This window comes from Stenella coeruleoalba (assembly GCF_951394435.1).
Source record: "Stenella coeruleoalba genome assembly, chromosome: 8".
In the NCBI taxonomy this organism is placed as follows: Eukaryota; Metazoa; Chordata; class Mammalia; order Artiodactyla; family Delphinidae; genus Stenella; species Stenella coeruleoalba.
The window spans coordinates 51027163-51048016 of NC_137154.1; the positions used below are offsets into that span (position 1 = coordinate 51027163).

The 20854-nt window shown below is 55.1% G+C and overlaps 1 protein-coding gene across 2 annotated transcripts in view; it reads left to right on the forward strand.

Moving 5' to 3' along the window:
* The window catches only part of ARHGEF17 (Rho guanine nucleotide exchange factor 17), a 56351-nt gene that overhangs the window by 33483 nt on the left and 2014 nt on the right, over positions 1–20854 (forward strand). For both annotated transcript variants that reach the window (XM_079928091.1, XM_079928092.1), the window contains 19 exons: positions 2512–2589; positions 8588–8770; positions 11183–11299; positions 11496–11588; positions 11808–11984; positions 12285–12335; positions 12584–12693; positions 12799–12884; positions 14528–14646; positions 15010–15223; positions 15761–15834; positions 16391–16590; positions 16769–17067; positions 17565–17814; positions 18106–18192; positions 18515–18582; positions 18828–18976; positions 19841–20015; positions 20128–20397. In XM_079928091.1, the coding sequence (XP_079784217.1) occupies positions 2512–2589; positions 8588–8770; positions 11183–11299; positions 11496–11588; positions 11808–11984; positions 12285–12335; positions 12584–12693; positions 12799–12884; positions 14528–14646; positions 15010–15223; positions 15761–15834; positions 16391–16590; positions 16769–17067; positions 17565–17814; positions 18106–18192; positions 18515–18582; positions 18828–18976; positions 19841–20015; positions 20128–20397 (2800 nt within the window). The remainder of the gene's footprint in view (positions 1–2511; positions 2590–8587; positions 8771–11182; positions 11300–11495; positions 11589–11807; positions 11985–12284; positions 12336–12583; positions 12694–12798; positions 12885–14527; positions 14647–15009; positions 15224–15760; positions 15835–16390; positions 16591–16768; positions 17068–17564; positions 17815–18105; positions 18193–18514; positions 18583–18827; positions 18977–19840; positions 20016–20127; positions 20398–20854) is intronic.

Here is a 20854-nt window from a genome sequence, read left to right on the forward strand (position 1 = left end):
GGAGGAGGCTGGGAAAGGCGGCTGTTGCGGCGTCAGCCTCCCTGCATGAGTTACCCCAGCCCCGGGCCATGAGGCCCAGCAGCAGCCCTGCCTCCCTTAGGAGGCCTCCCTGCCCATGACCCTCACTGCTGGGCCTGGCAGGGCTGGGCTGGGAAGTGAGGTGGAGGGTGCTGGCTGTACCACCCAGGGCTGAGCCTGGCCTGGTCCTACCGTCAGGGGGCTCCCTGTCCAGCAGGGAGACGGATGTCGATAAACAGCCTCGCTGAGGCAGAGGACCTGAAAGGCCCGGTGTGTGGAGAGAGCTGCCCCGCTCCCCAGCTCCTTGCTTTCCCAGCCCTAGGAGGGAGGTATTATTTGTTCCATTTCATAGAGGAGAATGTGGAAGCCCAGATGGTTAAGTGACCACCCAAGGTGACACAGCTGGTAAGGGCCAGGCTGAGGACCCTGTGGCCCACGGCTGGCTGGTCAGAGTGTGAACTCCGGATTCTTGGGCCCGAAGGCTCAGCTTGAGGGGGCTGAAGAGACTCAGGTCCCTGCTCTGCCAGCCACTGGCTGTGTGACCCCAGACAGGTCAGGTCACTTCTCTGACTTGACTTCCTCACCTGTGAAGTGGAGATAACAAGTCCTGTCACAGAGCTATGAGGGTGAGGCTGAAATGAGGCCATATCTGTGAAGTGCTGAGGTGTCCCTGCAGGAGATGGGGCATCTGGGCCTTTCCTTGGGAGGCCCTTCTGGCCCTTGATGCTCTCCCAAGCTCTTCATCCTAGGGTGGGCCTAACTGGTGCTGCCTCCTCCTGGAAGCTGCCCCGGTGTTTTAAAGGCCTCAGAAGCACTGAGGATAGATGGTCTGGCTGTAGCTGGGGCTCCGAGGCAGGGTTCAGTGCCTTCTCACCCAATAGAGCACAGGGCTGGGGGGTGGGGCAAGGCAGCCTCTTCCCCTCCCCCAAGGGGGTGTCATTCACACCCCCATCCCTGAGTTCCTAGCAGAGGAGACCACTTTTCTAAGTATGCCTCGTCATAGTACAGGCTTGGGGACAGGCATGATCCCTGAGTCCCTGGGTCGGGGGGTGGGGGGACCTAAGGTGTCCGCGAGCAGAGGGACGAGCAGTGGCTGGATCAGGCAGGCTGGACCGGCCCGGCACTTGGGCACACTCAGCAGACATACCCTGGGTGCAGTAGTGACCAAGGCAGCTCCACTGGTTGAGTCCCTGCCCTGAGGGGCTCCCAAGGGTGGGGACTAGAAGGATGCCACAGACATGGACAACCCACCATGGCATTGCCACGTGCAAAGAGCATCCACGCAGACTAGCAGGCCTTGATGGCTGGAGCCCAGACTCCAGCTGAGGCCAAGCTGAGGGGACTGGGAGGGAGAGTGGAGAGGGAAGTATAAGCCCCAGAGGTCTGGGCCCTGGGGAGTTTGGGACCTTGCTCAGGACCACTCCAGGGCTTGGAGGAGACCTAGAGTGGAGTCCTTTCCTGGGAAGGGCATCTGTTGGAGGTGCGCCACCTGGGAAGGCTTCCTGGAGGAGGAGCGGGCCAGAGGCATAGAAACTGGTGGCAGGGGGCAGTAGGTAAACTGAGTCCCAGGGGGTGGAACACAGAGAGGGCATCCTTAGACTGACTTCCAGCAAAACCTTCCCACAGAATATGGGCTGCCCTGTCAGGGATATGCACCTTGTCCCTGGGTGTGTGGGTGCAGAGTCTGGGTGACCCCTTAGGGACTCCATAATGCAGAGATCATCAGAGCCTCAGGATGGAGGTGTTGATGCCTGGATCTCCTTTTCCTCATCCTTAAAATGGGAAGAATAGTCACATATACCTCACAGAGTGGTCAAAAGGGTAAAATAATGCACAATGCTTAGAATAGTGCCTGGTGTGGAGTAAGGCTCAGTTAGCCTCTTTTACTGAGTGAACTGGGATCCAGGCTTGTCTGAGAGTGGCTGAGCCCTGCCCCCACCTTGCTGCATGACATTCAGCACTGACTTTACCTCTCTGGGCCACCTTTTCTTCATATGTAGCAGGAGGTGACATTTTTGACTTTCTGGAAGGCTGTGAAGCCCAAGGTAGGAACTGACCCCACAGTGCTGAGCCTGAAGGTGGGGTTTTCCGAGTTGGCAGCTGGAGTGGGGGGTGGCCTGGAGGCATTGACTTTCACAGATGTGAGAAGTTATTGGGTTTTTTTTGAGTTCTTTTCAGGAGCCCAACAGGGGAGCCAAGAAGTAAACAGGAGATCTCCAGATCGGCCAGTAGCCGTGGGGATGGGAGCAGAGGGGCAAGGGTTGAGGGGCACAGTCCGGGGAGGCAGGCATTTGAGTTGCAGGAGGAGGCACTGCCTGAGGGGGAGCACATGAGCACAGACCTGCAGAGTGGGGGTCCAGGGTGCTTTGCGGGGAGGACAGGCCTTGAAGACCGGGGAGAGGGCATGGATGGGCTCTCTGGGCCCGTGTGACTGAAGGTGGGGGGCGTGAGAGGAACAAGGCACTGCTCATCCTCTGCCTTCTGTCCCCCCAGGACATGCGGAAGCATGTGACCATGACCCTGCTGGACACAGAGCAGTCGTATGTGGAGTCACTGCGCACCCTGATGCAGGTGAGGCTTGAGGCTGCCCTGGCCTGGGTCCCTGAGAGCAACCATTCTGAGTCTAGGTGGCTGTCAGACATGTGGGAACAAACCCATTTTGTGGACAGGGGACTGAAGTTAGAGAGGAATGACGCTGGGGCATCCCATTCCTCCATGGGAGGAAGCCCCCTCCAGGGCAGGAGAGAATGCGGGAGGGGCCTTAATGCTGGTGGGAGCGGGGCAGCCCAGGGCAGATGCTCCCTCCTCCTACCATCCTTCCACCCACCTTGGCAGCCCTGGGTCTGAGCTTGGATCTGTGAATCCCCTCTGCTTCCCCACCCCCCGCCTTCACTTTATTCATTGACTGGAAGAATATTGGTTGAATGGAATTAAATGTTAGCACCTGCTTTGTACCAGGCCCTGTTCCAGGTGCAGGAAACACAGGGATGAATAAGAGATAAGCCTCTGCCACAGGAGGTGACAGTCCTGCTGGGGACACGGTTGAGTATATGGGCTCTCAAGGCATCAGGGGGCGCCGGGGAGGTGTGGGCTCAGGGAATTTTCCCTGGAGGAGGTGCTGGCTTCCTCCTACCCTGCCTCTCAACAGCAGGAACAGCATGTGCAAAGTCGAGTAAGGAGAGACCTGGCACTTTCAGGGGTCCATGTGGCCGGCACAGAGCACAAAGGGTCAGTCCTGTGGTGACACTGAGGGAGCCAGCAGAGCTCACGTGGTGGGGGCCCTCGATCCCAGGAGGAGGGTTTGGACTCTACCAAGCGCCCTGGAGACTACCGAGAGGCTTTGAGCAGGGGTGATGTGTAGCCTCCCTCATGCTTTACAAAATCTGTCTGACTGCTGGGAAGAGGGGCAGCAGAAGAGGAGGCCGCGGGCACTGAGGTCAGGCAAGGGAGGAGAAGCCACGACCAGGCCAGAGGCTGCAGGGAGGGAGAGTTGGGGACAGACATTTAGGAAGTGGACTGGTCGGGCCAGGCATGGTAACTGGTTGGCTGTGTGGGGCAAGGTGGGGAAGCCCGGGGTGATGCCTGGGCTCTGGCCTGGGCGATGAAGGCACTAGAGGAGCGCTACCTAGAACAGGTGGGGCAAGAGGGTGAGTTCAGGTTCAGATGCGTGGGTCTGGGAAAGCCCAGGATCTGGGATGCACCTGTGGGTCTGGGGCCCAGGATAGAAAGCGTGGGTCTGTGCTGAAGTGGGGCCTGGCAGTCACAGTTGAGGACAAGTTTGTTCAAGCCGCCTGGGCAGAGCAAGAGCAAAGGGTGGAAGGGAGAGCCCTGGAAACATTCAGAGTGTTCATTCATTCACTGCACAAATCCGCAACGAGCGCCTTCTGCGTAGCAGGCAGCGTTCTCTGGGGGGTTCAGCAGTGAGCGTGAGGGGTAAGGTCCTGTCTCCTGGAGCTCACAGTCTGTGGCAGAGACTGACAGTAACCAGGCAGACCATGCATGAGGACAAATGGTGATGCAAAAGTGCACGGAGAGTATCCTTAGTGTATTTTTCAACCTTAAAAAGGAAGGAAATTCTGACACATGCTACAACAAGTTCTTTGACATTATGCTAAGTGCACTAAGCCAGTCACAAAAGGACAAATACTGAATGATTCCACTTATATGGGGTACGTAGAATGGCCAAATTCATAAAGACAGAAAGTAGAATGGGATTGCCAGTGGCGGGGGGAAGGGGAAATGGGAGTTGGTGTTTAATGGGTACAGAGTTTCAGTTGGGGAAGATGAAAAGAAGTTCTGGAGATGAATGGTGGTGATGGTTCCATAACATGAATTTTCTTTCTTTCCTTCCTTTCCTTCCTTCCCTCTTTTTTTCTCTCTCTCTCTTTCCTGTGTTGGTCTTTGTTGCTGTGTGGGCTTTCTCTAGTTGCGGCGAGCGGGGGCTACTCTTCGTTGCGGTGCGCGGGCTTCTCATTGTGGTGGCTTCTCTTGTTGCGGAGCACGGGCTCTAGGCCCACGGGGTTCAGTAGTTGTGGCACGCAGGCTCAGTAGTTGTGGCACATGGGCTTAGTTGCTCTGTGGCATGTGGGATCTTCCTGGGCCAGGGCTCAAACCCGTGTCCCCTGCATTGGCAGGTGGATTCTTAACCAATGTGCCACCAGGGAAATCCTGACATGAATGTACTTTAATGTGGGCATACTGAACTGTTCACTTAAAAATGTTTAAAATGGCAAATTTTATGCTATGTATATTTTGCCACAAAAATACATTGCTTTTATGCATATATATTTTTTAAATGCATAGAGAGATGAGAACACAGACTGGGGGTCTGCCCTGGTGTCAGGGGCCAGAGTGTTGGGGGCCAGAGTGTTGGGTGTTTAGCTGAGACCCGAAGGGTGGGTAGGAGTTAAGTAAAGGGAGAGCCCGGAGGGAGTTGTTCCAGGCGGAGAGCACCGCGGGAACAATGGCTAGGAGGCCGGAGGAAACCTAGAGTAGCTAGGGATGGGGAGGTGGCCAGTGTGGCTGCTGGGCAAGGAGCTGGCCTTTACTGTGAGTACAAGGAAGTCACAGGAGGGCCATAACTGGAATTCCACCTTTAAGAGGTGCCCCTGCCTGCCAGGCAGGAGTAGACATGCAGGGGTCTGAGGGGTCCTTTGTCGTCCCCTAGGTGGGAGTCAAAGGCATGGGAGTCAGACAGTCCAGGGATTGAGTCACTTGCCTCCCTTCTGGGTGATGCTAGCCTGATCACGTCACCCCTCTGAGCCTCCGTGGTTTTGTCTGCAAGATGTAACTAATCATCCCCTTCTCTCAGCGCGAAGATTAAAAGGTGATGGGGCTGGGCGTGCCTCTCTGCCTCCGAGTCTCCAGGCTGCAGGGCTGCACACGTGGAGGCTTGCAGGGCCTGCGGGTGGAAGAGCTAAGGGAGGATGGTGCCGAGGACACCAGTCTGAGAGCTGGGTGGGGAAGGGTGGAGGTGAGCCAAGACAGTGTCAGCTGAAGCCAGCTGTCCCTCGAGGCAGCCCTGGTGTGTTGGAGGGACTGAGGTCCAGCCCAGGGGTGCAGAGCACAGCTCTGGAGCCAGGCCCCCGGTGTTCAAACTTGGCACTACCTCTTGACCAGCCATGTGACGTGGAACAAGTTACATATCCAGTCTCTTGCCTCTGTTTCCTTGTCTGTTGAGTGGGAATAATAATAGTACATGTCTCAGGTGCAAGATTATGAGATGCGTGAATAACTTAGCAGAACTGCCTGGCAATTCTGCCTGCATACATGCATGTGTGTGTGAGTGTGTGTATCTAAAATCACCTTTAATCCTTGTATTAACCTTGTGAGGCAGATATTATAATGCTCTGCTTCATCTGAGGAAATGAAGGCTCAAAGAGGTTAAGAAACCTGCCCAGGGTCATCCATCTATTAAGTGGTAACAGACTGTTAAGTCTCTTTGGGCTGCTGTAATAAAAATTCCCTAGACTGGGTGGCTTAAACAAATTGAAATTTATTTCTCATAGTTTTGGAGGCTGGGAAGTCCAAGGTCAAAGTGCTGGCAGATTCATTGCTGGTGAGGACTAGCTTCCTGGTCTATGGACGGCTCTTTTCACTGTGTCTTCTTCCGTGGTGAAAGGGCTGAGGGAGCTCTCTGGAGCCTCTTTTAAAGGGCGCGAATCCCATTCACAAGAGCTTGACCGTCATGACCTTCTTACCTCCCAAAGGCCCCACCTCCAAATAACCACCGCATCAGGGATTAGGTTTCAACATACGAATTTTGGGGGGACACATTCAGACCGTAGCAAGTAGTACTAAGAGCTGACATTTATTGAGTGCTTGATATGTGTGTGTTACATAAGTTAATTCATATAAACCCCCATTTTACAGATGGTAAAACTAAGCACAGAGAAGTAAGGCAACTTGCTCAGGTTCACAGAGCTAGGACGTGCCATAGCCTGGGTTGAATCCCTGTCAGTCTCACTCCACGGTGCTCCCTAAGCATAGGTGATATTCAAACTGAGATTGGACTCTACAGCCCCGGTGTTCCCTTCGTAGTGACCACTGCCACCCAAATTGATTGGTATTGTTCCTGCAGACCAGGAGTTTAAAATGAAGAAAGAAGTTAAATGCCAAGGTTAACAGCCAGAAAGAGGTGGGATTTGAACCCAGGTCCCAAGGCTGCGCCCATTCCTCAGTGTCACCCTCAACCTTGGAGTCTTTCTTCAACTCACACTTCCTAGCTAACAACCCCTTTTCCCTGACCAACCCCCTGTCTTATTTCCCACTGCACTTACTACCTTCTGATATACTGTGTGATAATTTTGTTATTTATGGTGCTTATTTTCCACCTCCTTCCACTAAATTGTCAACTGCACAAGCACAGGGACTTTTGTTTGCCCACAGATGCAGCCTGCGCTTAGAAGGCTGGACACACAGTAGTTGCTCAACGAGTATGTGGTGAGTGAAATGCAGGTGCTGGCTCCTAGCAGGTTCTGCATCGGGTTCCCAGTCACTGTTTATTCTTTCCTGCCACTGTGTGCAGGCTTCTTTGTGAGGCGCTGGGACCTGGAAGTGAGCGGTTTAGCTCCTGCTGCTTGGGCAACAGACCTTGGCACAGATCCGGCCCTGGTTCAGACAAGCCTAGGAGCTGTGAGAGGGAAGCCGCCTGTCTCCTCACCAACCTTTTCAGAATCCCAAATAAGGCGAGAGGATACTGTTGAGCTTTACTTTCTCAAGCTTGTTTTACAACAAGCTAGGTTTTTTAAATGTTTGATATAAATTTTTTTGCAGCATTCCGTATACTTTTTCAAACCGCCTTGTTTCCTTGGCTTGTAGTTACAGTTTAGGCCAGTAGAGGGCGACATCTAAATGAGACAGCAGCCACTGAGCAGGGCTATTCATGCTCAGGAAACGCCACTGAATGCAGATTTGAGGTGAAAAATGGAAGTTTTAGTCGCTGATTGACCAGAAGATCTGAAGACTGTGAAAACAGTGTTCAGATAGTGTCAACTAAGCCTTCAGTAACTTTCCATATGCCCCCCCATACACCCCCCCGCTTTATTTTCCCCACAGCAATTAACGCCTTTTAATTTACCACAGAACTTCCACATGTAGTCAATTCTAAGACACATTCTTCACATTATACCATCTCTGAAATTCAGGTTCATTCTATAATTGATGGCCTATAATAACTTAATTGGCAGCAAATTTTTCTGAGATAAATAAGATTAATGATGCCTCTAAAACGGATAACTAATAAGAATCTGCTGTATAAAAAAAATTAATTAAAAAAAAAAGTCAGTTACATAGGACCATGTATTGTCTGATTTCATTTATATGAACCACCCAGAAAAGGCAAATCCATAGAGAAAGTAGATTAGTGGTTGCCAAGGGCTGGAAGGGTTGTAGGGAGTGGGGAGTGAGTGACTGTTAATGGGGATGGGATTTCTTTTGGGAAGATAATGAAAATGTTCTAAAATTGATTGTGGTGATAGTTGCATAACTGCGAACATACTAAAAACCATTGCATTGTATATTCTAAAAGAGTGACTTGTGTGGAATGTGAATTATAGTTCAATAAAATTGTTTTTCAAAAAAAAGATTAATGATACATCTTAAATTTGATGAAATGTGGTTTTATTTATTTATTTTATTCGTGTGTTTAATCTGACTAGATTGTATGCTCTATCGGGGCAGGGATTTTGATCTTTCTTGTTCACTGCTGTCTCCCAGTTCTTAGAACAGTGCCTGGCACATAGTAAGTGCTCAGAAAAATAATTGCCGAATTAATGTGTGGGGTCTCCCAGGAGACCAGTCTTCATGCTTTCCTCACTCCAAGCTCATGCATCCAACAGATCTTTCCCAAGACCCCTCACCCCCATCCTGTGCCAGGCCCTAGGCGGCAGAGTGAGGGGCATAGGAATAGATCTTCCCATTTCCCTCCCAGAGCTCCGAGTCTAATGAGGGAGATCCGGGAGGCAGGGCCAGTGAGCTGCAGGCCCAGTTGATTTTGTGTGTGCCTATGCTGGTGGGTTGGGGTGCCATCTCTCTGAGGGAACCTGTACTGACCCTGTGGGTCCCCCAGGGCTATATGCAGCCACTGAAGCAGCCAGAGAACTCCTTGCTATGTGACCCGTCGCTGGTGGATGAGATTTTTGACCAGATCCCGGAGCTCCTGGCGCACCATGAACAGTTCCTGGAGCAAGTGCGGCACTGCGTGCAGACCTGGCATGCCCAGCAGAAGGTGGGAGACCTCCTTGTCCAGTCGGTGAGTGGCCCTGCTGTCTACTGCTATAGCCCCCACAAGCTCTGGCCTCTCCTAGGAGGGGCTGGGTGCTGCCATGGACCCCTCCACCCCTCCTGGAGACTGACTCTGATCCCTGATCCAACCCCAGAACTTGACCAGACACTGGTAGTGACCCCAGATCCTGGATTGACCTGAACCTGGACACTGTCCAGCCCTAGAGCTTGGCTGGACTCTGGCATGGATCCCACCCCCAACCAGACACTGACCCTGACCTTGGACCCAATCCCAGTTGCTGGCACTGACCTGACCCTACTCCTGACCCTGAGCTGCCACTGACCGTGACCCAGACCTCAAATGGATGCTCTTCCTGACCTACCTTAACCTGAATGTAAACAGTTGCCCTGATCCTGACCCTGGACTCGGGCTTGATGTTGACACTGGCCTAGTCTTCTAGCTCTTTTCTCTATCAGGCATTTTAATAATAATGGCTATTTGGCACTTATTATGTGCTAGGCATTCTAAATACATTGTACATGTCAACAGCACTAAGGAGAAAGGTATGATTATTCCCAAGTTTAAAGTTGATGACTCTGGGAATTCCCTGGCAGTCCAGTGGTTAGGACTCTGCACTTTCACTGCCTAGGGCCCAGGTTTGATCCCTAGTCGGGGAAGTAAGATCCTGCGAGCTCTGCGGGGCATGGCCAAAGAAAACCCACAAAAGACAAACAAACTAAAAATAAAGTTTATGACTCTGCCATGTAGAGAGAGAAAAAGTAACCTGATCAAAGTCAGTTAGTAAGTGGTGGAGGATTCACCCTCAAGAAACCTGGTTCCAGCGCCCACGCTCTACCCTACCCCATCCGCCCTTTCACCATGGACAGGACTTCCTTCTGCCTGTGAGTTTTTCAAGATCCTGCAATAGTGATTGGGACCTTAGGAAAGGTGTTGGCTTCAGAGTTCAAAAAGGACTGCAAAAGCAAAACTAATGAACATTCAACTAAATGTTTGTCAAACATAACAAGCCATTTTCTTTAATTGTTAAATTTAGTATTCATTTACATGAATTTAATTCCATTTGAAAAAACTTCAGTTACATTTTGTTATTTTGCCAGAATTCCCAAAAAAGCATGATGATGGATGAGAAATCCTAGCGAAGCACAAACTGAATGTTTACTCAGAGCCAAATAATTCAAAAGTAAAATTGTAAAACTCCTTCCAAAAAATTCTACTAGCAAAAAAACACCTTATCTATTTTTATGTGATGTGGGTGTGTTTGCATGTGTTTGTGATGTTGTGGGGTGGACCTTGGGCCTAAGAAGGTCCCTGCTGACCTGCAAATCGATGTGACGAGAACCTTGGCCCGGTGGTGGTGGGACCCCAGCTTGAGTGCTGACATCTCCAGCCCATCACAACCCTCGCTGTCACTGGGTTCATCCCCCTGCCTGGACCTTGATGCTGACCAAGGACAGCAGTGGAAGTCTATGCTGACGGAGGGCTCAGCATAGGGTGCCCTGTCCCAGGATCGGGGGTGGGGTGGTTTGAGGGGCTGTCTTCCTCCCTGAGCTGCTTCAGCCTCTGCTCTGCTCTCAGTACATCTGGGGTAGGGGAACAAGTGGCCTCTATAACCTAGAACCATGGATTTGGAGGCCCAGAGGGGGCCAGAAACAGCACCACAGGTCACCTGGTCCATCCATGGTGCAGCTGAGACAGGAACTGGGGTGTCAGAACTTGCAGCCAGGGCTTCTGACCGAGAATATCCACATTTAGCCCAGCCATCAGCCAGCCAGCAGGTATTAGCCACCAGGCAGTGTGTGCCAGCCCTGAGCAGGGCTTTACTAGGAGGGATGGGAGCACCTGTCTCCTTGGAGAGGGAAGACTTGTCTTGGGGGATCAGGGAGGCCGGAGGCCAGGTATAGTTCCAGGCAGAGCCCTTGTCAGGGCAGGGAGTACTTCCTGGAGGCGGCAGAACTGGAGCTCAGCCTTAGGGTGGGTGAGATTTGGATGCGGGCAAGGACCTTCCTGGTGGAGGGAATTACATGAGCAAAAGCCACGCAGCGGGAAAGAGCCTGTGTCACTCAGAGGAGGGAGACCTGGCTGGCTGGACTTGGTGGGGTTGGAGACCAGAGGATGGCAAAGCCCAGCCTGAAGAGAGAGAACCTGGTCTGTGCTCACAGAACATATCCAGGCACACATATGTACATGTGCATACGAACACACACAGATAAGAAACGTGTGTGCGTGCACACGCTTAATCACACAGGCACACATATGACATGTACACATGACACAGGAGCACATGCCCAATCCCTTAGAGACAATATCATTTCCAGATGGAGAGAAAAGATGTTGGCTCGCGAATCAGTGGAAACCAGGACAGGGTGAGGTGGGGTAGGGGACACCTTGAGGGTCCCCAACCTGCCTCTTCACCCACAGTTCTCCAAGGACGTCCTGGTCAACATCTACTCTGCCTATGTCGATAACTTTCTCAATGCAAAGGACGCCGTGCGTGTGGCTAAGGAGGCGAGGCCTGCCTTTCTCAAGTTCCTGGAGGTACTGGGGCCAGCAGGGGGATGGAGGCCACCCTCTGTGGGCCAGCTTTGGGGGCCCCAGGAGCCCTACCCTGTAGACCATCGTCTGCCCTCGGGCTGAGCTGGGGGGGGGCTTGCTGGGGACCTGTCCCAGGACATTTCCATCTTTGCATGTCATTCCTCACTTGGGTGCCCATCCACCCTGTTTTGGGTTTCAGCAAAGCATGCGTGAGAACAAGGAGAAGCAGGCACTGTCCGACCTCATGATCAAGCCCGTGCAGCGGATCCCACGCTATGAGCTTCTGGTGAAGGTGGGCATGGGGCTGGGTGGGCAGGTGGGCAAAGCCTGGAGGCATGTGGGGATGCAGGGGGCTCTGTGGCCCCCACTTGGTGGAGACACAGGGGTCAGGTAGGAAAGGAAGTCCTCTCTGGAGTCTACCCCCAGTCCCTCCTCTTCCAGCAGTCACTGTGGGGCCCCAGGGCCTGACAGGGGCAGCTAAGCAGAGGTCTGGTGCCCACTCCCACCCCAGGACCTCCTGAAGCACACGCCTGAGGACCACCCGGACCACCCGCTCCTGCTGGATGCGCAGCGCAGCATCAAGCAGGTGGCTGAACGCATCAACAAGGGCGTGCGGAGTGCCGAGGAGGCAGAGCGTCACGCCCGTGTGCTGCAGGAGATCGAGGCCCACATCGAGGGCATGGAGGATGTGAGTGCCGCCCCGCCCCACTCCACCCATGCCTGGTTCCAACCTGGAACTGTGGCCATGTCCACGTCCATAGCAGCGTCTGCATTGTGTTTGCGTCCATCTCTGTCTACATCTGTGTCCTCTCCCGTGTCTGTTTCTGGCCACGTATCCCGTGGCCTGACAACACAGCATCAAGAGGGTGGACAAGATGTTGCTTCCACTGACCTGGCCCGTGGAGCGGGGCCAAGGGGTCACCGGGGTCTGGGGAGGGGAGGGAGTCATAATGAGCCTTCAAGATCCCTTGTCCCTCCTGCCCCACAGCTCCAGGCCCCTCTGCGGCGGTTCCTGAGGCAGGAGATGGTCATTGAAGTGGTAAGAAGTGTCCCGTTATCTGCCCACCCGTCGCTACCTCCCTGCTTTCTCCACACTTCTGCTCACAGCTTCTGCCCACCGGCCTCCTGCTCTTCCACCCCAGCAGGAGCCCTGGGTCATGTCCCAACTCTGCCTCTGCCTCTGGGCATGCAGGAGAGCCCTCCCCCTCCCTGGGCCTGGCTGTCCCCTTGGGCACGGTGGGCAGGAGGGTGGTCCTCTGGGCCTGAATCCTGCATCGGTCCCCACAGAAGGCAGTCGGTGGCAAGAAGGACCGGTCCCTCTTCCTGTTCACGGACCTCATCATCTGCACCACCCTGAAGCGGAAGTCAGGCTCCCTGCGGCGCAGCTCCATGAGCCTGTGAGTGGCCGGGATACGGTTGGGGAGCTCGGGCAGCGGGAGCGGTTGTCCCTCCGTGGGCCCACTCCCCAGCCCTGGCCAGAGCACCCCCTCGGCTCCCCACAGGTACACGGCAGCCAGCGTCATTGACACGGCCAGCAAGTACAAGCTGCTGTGGAAGCTGCCACTGGAAGACGCAGACATCATCAAAGGTGGGGCTGGCTCAGGCCTGCCCGGGCTTCTGGGCTTTGGGGGTCTTCCTCTGAGAAACCTGCCTGGAGGGTTTGCGCTGTGGTCAGGTTGGCTGGCCATCTATCTGCTTTTCTGCTTTCTGGCCTCACTTTCCCATCCTGTCCAAGGGGGCTGACGTGCGGGATCCAGTTTGTGCCCTGCAGAGCCGGACCAGCGCCTGTCCGTGCAGATCACCTTCTGACTGGGCAGGGGCCTGCCATGGGCTAGCAGGTGGACTAGGCTGCGGTGGTGCAGGGAGCGCAGACATACCTGTAGCCTTGATTCCGTGCACAAGCGCACTTAGGCGCCTCATAGTAGATGGTGGCGCACTGTTCTGGGCCACCAGTTTTGTGCCTGGGGAACAGACTCACTCAAGTCAGTCCAGTCAAAAGGCTGGTTGGAATGAGCCTTTTGTTTGGGGCTGAGACTGTTGGGAGCTGAGGCAGTGGCTTCAAAGAACGGCTCCTCCGGCTGTGTGTGTCTGTCCCTCCCCCCTCCTCCCCCACTCCCCTCTGGGCCGGTTCTCACTGCTGTCCGCTTTCTCTGCCTCCTCCGAACTCCTGTGATCATCATGGCCTTTTCTGCATTGTGGCCTTTCTCGCTCAGCTGTTAGCCCCAGCTGCTCCAGGATGCGCAGTTCACCTTCCTGAGTGGGGTGGTGGTTCTGGGATGGTGGTGAAGGCACCTCTGGACCGGCAGGCAGGTCAGGCCCAGACTCTGTCCCTGAGCTCACTTGAGGTGGCCCTCGGGGTGAGGGAGAGGCTCACTCAGCCCCTAGGTGAACCCAGGCCTGCCCCACACGGGCCTCTATGTAGGAAGACAAGCTGATTATTGGTCCAGCTCATCTCTTCTCACCAGAGAAAAGGCCGGTGGAGAAAATGACTACCTTTAGGTTAGGTGTCCACACCTGGTCCAGTCAGCTGTGGCCAGAGAGGGCCAGGGTCATAGGGAAGAAAGCGTGGCTGCCCAGGTTGGGGAGGGTTCTGGGGGAACAGTTTCCCCTCAGACGGAGCAGGAGATATCCTCAGCCCTGGCTTGTCTAGTACACTCCGCTGCTGTCTACTCAGCCCATTGGTGGGCCACTGGTCCAGGGCGTTCGCCCCCAGCCAGGCCTGTAGGGCCAGCTACTTGGCAGTAGTCAGGTACGGGATAGGACCAGAGGATCTAGGTCGTCAGCTCATTGCTCCCTCCTGTGTGGGGGAATTGAGTCCCTGGTCAGCAAATTTGACTGCCGGAGGCTCTGCCTGCCCAGCTGACTCCCCTGTGGGAGGCTGTACCACCCAACACTCCAGTGTCAGCTGGAGACTGCATAACCTGCAGAGCCGTCTGCTGTTTATTCTTTGTGCTCTTCCAGGGAGTTCTCCAAGGGACCGACACCCTGTGCCAGGTGGCTGTGAATCAGGCCCAGTCCCCTGCTCTTGAGCCTGGAGGTTCTGTCCAAGCTGCCCATTAACTTTGGGGTTAATGTTAACCTGAGGTCTTGTGGTTTACAAGCTGTCAGTTAGTCAGGCTGTTCCCTGCACCCAACTGCAAGTTGGGAGGGGAGGGGAGGGGAGGAGTGTCTGTCCAAGCCTGACCTTGTCTGTGTCTGGATCTGCCCATGGCCTTCCTCTGTCCCCACTAGGGGCATCCCAAGCCGCCAATCGAGAGAACATCCAGAAAGCCATCAGCCGCCTGGACGAGGACCTGACCACCCTGGGCCAGATGAGCAAGCTCTCTGAGAGCCTCGGTTTCCCCCACCAGGTCTGCGCCTTCTGCCTGAGATTCCCTAACCCAGTCTGAAGGAGAAATAACAGCCTTGTCATTTGCCTGAGGGAGAGGACAGCGCTGTCAGTTACCTGAGGGGGAAAATACAGCCTCACCCCATCTGAAGGAAGTCATGTGTTCCAGGCCTGAGGATGGAGACACAGCTCCATCCGCAGCTGAGGGAGGAGAGAGGGCCCATCATGTCTATGGGAGCGATCCAGGCTACCTCGTGGTCTCAGGGGGGAAACAGAGTCCCATTTTCTGTCTGAGGGAAAAGGCAGACCCCCAGTCCCATCCCCAGGGCAGGATCAGGCTGTGGGGAGAAGTGAGGCCCTGAAGCCTGGGCCCTCATCCCTGCAGAGCCTAGATGATGCACTACGGGACCTCTCGGCTGCCATGCACCGGGACTTGTCGGAGAAGCAGGCACTGTGCTATGCGCTTTCCTTCCCTCCTACCAAGCTGGAGCTGTGCACCACGAGGCCCGAGGGCACCGACTCCTTCATCTTTGAGTTCCCTCACCCTGATGCCCGCCTTGGCTTCGAGCAGGCCTTTGATGAGGCCAAGAGGAAACTGGGTAAGCCAGGGCCCGGGCCAGCGCCCTCCTCCCAGAACCTCCAGGAAGTGGGCAGCACCTTGTAGCTGTCTGTGACATCAGGAGCCAGAAATCCCGAGACTGCTATGTCCTATGTTCCAGTCCCTGCTGGTGGGAGGGTGGACTTAGACTTCTGCAGAGAAATATAGGACTTCCCCAGGACGTCCTCCTTGGCAGGGATTCTGTGGATAAGGTCAGCTTAGGGCAGGGGCCCTATCACGGGAGTAGATGGCCGGGACCTCCCCCCTAGCGCCCCCCCGCCCACACACACACTGAGCAGGCCTGGATCAGGGAAAGCTGTTGATTGAGGTCCATAGAAAATCCTTAGAGACCTCTGGGTCTACCTCTTTCATTGTACAGATGGGAAAATTGAGGGCAAGGACAAGTAGGACATAACCCACAGCCACCTCATTCTCCCTGGAGAGACCCTGAGAGGCAGGAGAGGAAGGGAGACAGGTGAGGTCAGGACCAGGGTGAGGTGGGTGCTAAGTAGTGTCTGTCTGTCCATCTCCACTACAGCCTCCAGCAAAAGCTGTCTAGACCCTGAGTTCCTGAAGGCCATTCCCATCATGAAAACCCGCAGTGGCATGCAGGTGTGTGTATGCACCTGGGCAGGTGGGGGCATGTAGTCTAAGCCAGCATGTGTTCGTGTGTTTTTGTTCTGTGTACAGCATCATGTACATGTCTTGCACATTGCAGTGGCTCCCTATGTCTTTGTACAGCTCTCTGCACAAGCACATGGACAGTGCATGTGTGTCCCATGTATATGGGTACATTTGTGCATGTATGTATCTGTGCATGTGAACAGAACTATACCATTGATGTGAAAGTGTCTCATTTATGTGCTTGTATAAGTCTGCATACATATGGACAAAAGTTACCATTTTTCGCATTTGTTACACGTACATGTATGTGTGATCATATTTGGAGTAGATATATGTGTACACACATATATGAATATATGATGCCTATATCACAGAGGGATGTGTGCATTTGATGTGTAAAGAGTGTCACGTGTGCTGTATGTGTGCACGTGTATGCAGAGGGTGTGTTGAGAATCCAAACACACCCACGAGGGCCTGGAGAGCAGTGTGGAGTTGGCAGCAGTTCCTCCATTCATCTTCCCCTATCCTTTGGCGCTTTCCGCAGTTCTCATGCGCAGCCCCGACCCTGAGCAGCTGCCCAGAGCCCACGCCCGAGGTGTGGGTGTGCAACAGCGACGGGTACGTGGGCCAGGTGTGCCTGCTGAGCCTGCGCGCCGAGCCTGACGTGGAGGCCTGCATCGCCGTCTGCTCCGCCCGCATCCTCTGCATCGGGGCCGTGCCAGGCCTGCAGCGCCGGTGCCACAGGTGAGGCGCCGGCCGGCCGGGGCCTGGGGACGGGGTCCCCGCCCCCAACACACACAGCGGCCGCTCCGACGTGGTGTGGGCGTGTCCTGGGAATGTGGGCGGGGCCTGGAGGGCGTGCCGGCGAGTGCGGCAGAACCTGGCTACTAGCGGTCCTCGTCCCCACCGCTTCGTCTCGCAGGGAGCGGACTGCGTCTCTGAGGAACCCCCCAGAGACGGCACCCGAGCCCACCCGGCCGGAACTGGACGTCGAGGCGGCAGACGAGGAAGCGGCGACGCTGGCCGAGCCGGGGCCCCAGCCCTGCCTGCACATTTCCATTGCGGGCTCGGGCCTGGAGATGGCACCAGGTCCCCCAGAGGGTGACCCCCGCCCGGAGTTGGTGCCCTTTGACAGTGACTCTGACGATGAGTCTTCGCCCAGCCCCTCAGGGACCCTGCAGAGCCAGGCCAGCCGGTCCACCATCTCGTCTAGCTTTGGCAGTGAGTATCCAGCTGGGGCTGTCAGGCAGGGTGGACTGCCCAGAGCAGGGGGCAGCCCAGCTGTTAGTGATGGGTGAGTAGGGATGGGCATAGGCGAAGGCATGGAATCAAGCCTCAGGATGTTGGCACAGAGAGCACTGGGGGCAGCGGCTATGACAGCAAGGATCCAGAGAGCATGGGATAGTCCGGCTGGATCCTGAGGACCAGTTGAGGAGGATGGGGTAGAAGGGGTGGAGTGCTTGGTCCCTCTGTCCGTGGTGGTGGCTTGGAGGGGGCCAGGCTAGGACTAGGAGCCTGTAGCACGGAGCTGTCAGTCCACAAGGTAACAAGGGCTGAGCTGATGCAGAGGTCTGGGGGTGTGGGGAGAACAATGGTGGGAGGCCCTGAGGCAGGGCATGGCCCAGAAGGGTGCATCGAGGGAAGATTAAGGCCTAGAAAGACACCAGGTCTTGGGCCTGGCAGAGGGGAATGGAGAAGGAGACCTTTGTCTTCCTCAGACGAGGAGGCCCCGAGCTCCAAGGAGGCCACAGCAGAGGCTACCAGTTCAGAGGAGGAGCAGGAGCCTGGCTTCCCACCACTGTCCGGCTCCTTCGGGCCTGGCAGTCCCTGCGGCACCAGCCCAATGGATGGGAGAGCCCTTCGCCGGTCCAGCCGTGGCTCCTTCACCCGTGGCAGCCTGGAGGACCTGCTGAGTGTTGAGCCTGAGGCCTACCAGAGCTCTGTGTGGCTGGGCACTGAGGATGGCTGGTAGGGACAGGGGAGGTGCTGGGGTCGCGGTGCCAGAACCTGAGGTCCCTGTTTTAGAACTTGTATGGTGTCCTGAAGCAGAAGTGGGAGGGTTTTGGTTCAGACCTCAAGGGCACTGCCAGCCGGGGCTGCCGGAGGGTCTGAAACCTCCAGGGAGGCCGTGGGATTTGGGTATCTTGGGCGGGCACCTGCCAGGAGGAGATCCTGGTGGAGGCAAGTAGGCAAATAGGGGTGACTGCAGGGATTGGTATGCCCGAGCACTTGTCACAGGTGCGCACCACTGACCCACAGCGTCCACGTGTACCAGTCCTCTGACAGCATCCGTGATCGCAGGAACAGCTTGAAGCTCCAGCACGCGGCCTCTGTGACCTGCATCCTGTAAGGCCCCTGGATGGCTCTTCTGGTTCAGACCCTTCTCAGCTACACATGCAGACCTCCTTCTGCACCCCCGGGTCCCCTTCCCTACTGGCCCCTCCTTTCAGTGGCCAGAGGCCTGCCCTAGGCTAACCGTGCCTCTCACACACCGTGTCCTTGTGCAAGTCACTACCTCTTCTTAGACTCAGGTGCCCACCACCTAGAGAACGGGGGGTGGGAGGAGGTGGTCTCTCAGGAACCGTAGCCGTTCCGTCTGCAATTCCCTGGACCCAGGTGATCTCCTTTGGCTTCTTGAAACCCTTGGTGACTCCTTTTCCTTGCCTAGGTATCTGAATAACCAGGTGTTTGTGTCTCTGGCCAATGGAGAGCTCGTGGTCTACCAAAGAGAAGTAGGTGAGTGCCTACCCCTCCCCCGCCCCCCTGGAGCCCTTTGCTGGTATTGGATTTCCCTCTTGAGCAAGCTGGGGCCTTGGGGCCACAAGTCTACAGGTGTGACTTTGGGTAACTCCCAGGTCTTCTCTGGGTTTTGGTGTCCTCATTGATAAATGAGGTTATCAGCACCTTATTTCAGGGGAGGGTGAGGCTCAATGCAATACTAGACTGAATTTGCTGTTCTTTTTACCCCACTCCCACCCCAGGCCATTTCTGGGACCCCCAGAACTTCAAATCGGTGACCCTGGGTGCTCAGGGGAGCCCCATCACCAAGATGGTGTCTGTGGGTGGGCGGCTGTGGTGTGGCTGCCAGAACCGAGTCCTTGTCCTGAGTCCTGACACGCTGCAGCTGGAGGTATCGGGATGGCCGTGGGGTTGGGGAATTGGTGCTTGGGGTGAGCCAGGCCCACGAGAGAGGAGATGGGACCACGGGGCCATAAAAGAGCATCCGGCTGAGAGGTCAGGGCTTTCCCCTGACCCCTGTATGAATCTGGGCCAGCCCCTGTCCTTCTCAAATCCTTATTTCCTTTCTAGCTGATGAGGGCTGCAGCAAGCGCCCCATGTACCTTAGAATTCTTTATTCCTCCTCCCTGCCCCCAACCCCATTTCTCAACTCAGGCATTGGCGTCTTTGGGGGGTGGACAAAGGTCCTTCCTGATGTCAGTATCCCTTAGCATTACTCTGGCCTTTAGTCCTGATTTGATTTATATATACATTAGAGATTGTCAGCCTGGTAGTATCCAGGGGTAACTACAGTTCCCTTGATTTCCCTTTCACTTACCCCATCGTGGGCTGGGCTGGGAGTGTAGAGGTGTAGAGCCGGGTTCAGGCCCAGGTTTGTGACTGACTTGCTGGTGTTCTTGGGCAGGTTCCTTTCCCTTCTAGACTTCAGTTCCCCAGCTGTACAGGGTGAAGCCATTGATTGCTCTTAAAACTCGTCAAGATTTGAACTTCTCTGATCATTAACTCACTCAAATTTCATGGGGAAAAGGCACTTCCATTTTAATTCCTGAGGTTTCAGTGAAACCAAGGTTTGAGAGGTTAATCATCCAGACCAAGGAGCAAGGCTGCCTTTGCTGTCAGTCCGGTGGGCTTTCTGGGGAGGTTTGGTGTGAGTTGTCAGGAGGGAGGGATGGGCACTGGTGAAGCACAAGGCAGGGAGGGGCCAGCGAAGGCAGGCCTGTCAGTCACCCATCTGCTCTCTACCCCCGCCCCCCAGCATACATTCTCCGTGGGGCAGGATTCCAGCCGCAGCGTGGCTTGCATGGTGGACTCCAGCCTGGGCGTGTGGGTGACACTGAAAGGTAGTGCCCATGTGTGTCTCTACCATCCAGACACCTTTGAGCAGCTGGCAGAGGTAGATGTCACACCTCCCGTGCACAGGATGCTGGCAGGTACTGACCTCAGTCTACCACTGCCCCTTCCCTTGGAGCCTTGCTGTCCCTGGTATTGAGGCTGAGCCAGGGCCAGGACTCGGCCCCAGCACTGGTCTGTCTCCCACCCCAGGCTCAGACGCCATCATCCGGCAGCACAAGGCTGCCTGCCTGAGGATCACAGCACTGCTGGTGTGTGAAGAGCTGCTGTGGGTGGGCACCAGTGCCGGCGTCGTGCTCACCATGCCCACCTCACCCAGTACCGTCAGCTGCCCTCGGGCGCCTCTCAGCCCTGCTGGCCTAGGCCAGGGACACACTGGCCACGTCCGCTTCTTGGCCGCAGTCCAGCTTCCAGATGGCTTCAACCTGCTTTGCTCAACCCCACCACCTCCCCCAGACACAGGTGGGTCTACACGTCCTACCCTAACCCAGGGACCTCGGCTTTGGGTTCAGGACTCCGCACTGTCCTGCCAGAAGAAGGTTAAGAGGGAGGAAAAATGTCATACAGAGCTGGAAGTGGCATATATTACAGGAAATAGGCTATAGAAACCCCAAAATAAAATCTATTAGGATACTCTGTGTGTGTGTGTGTGTGTGTGTGTGTGTGTGTGTGTGTGTAAAATTCTGTCCAGACAATGTCATGAGAATGAGGGAGTGAACTACAAGCTAAGAATTAGAATATGGCGCAGGAAGGGATATATACAACAGGAAATAAAACAGGACTGGAAATGATGTATAGGGCAGGAAGTAGAGTCAGGAAGTGACGTGCAGAGCAGGAAATAGAAATAGAGTGGCAGATAGGATAGGAAAGGGACCCTGAGGATTAGAAAGTGAAACATATTAGGAAATGTACATGAAGG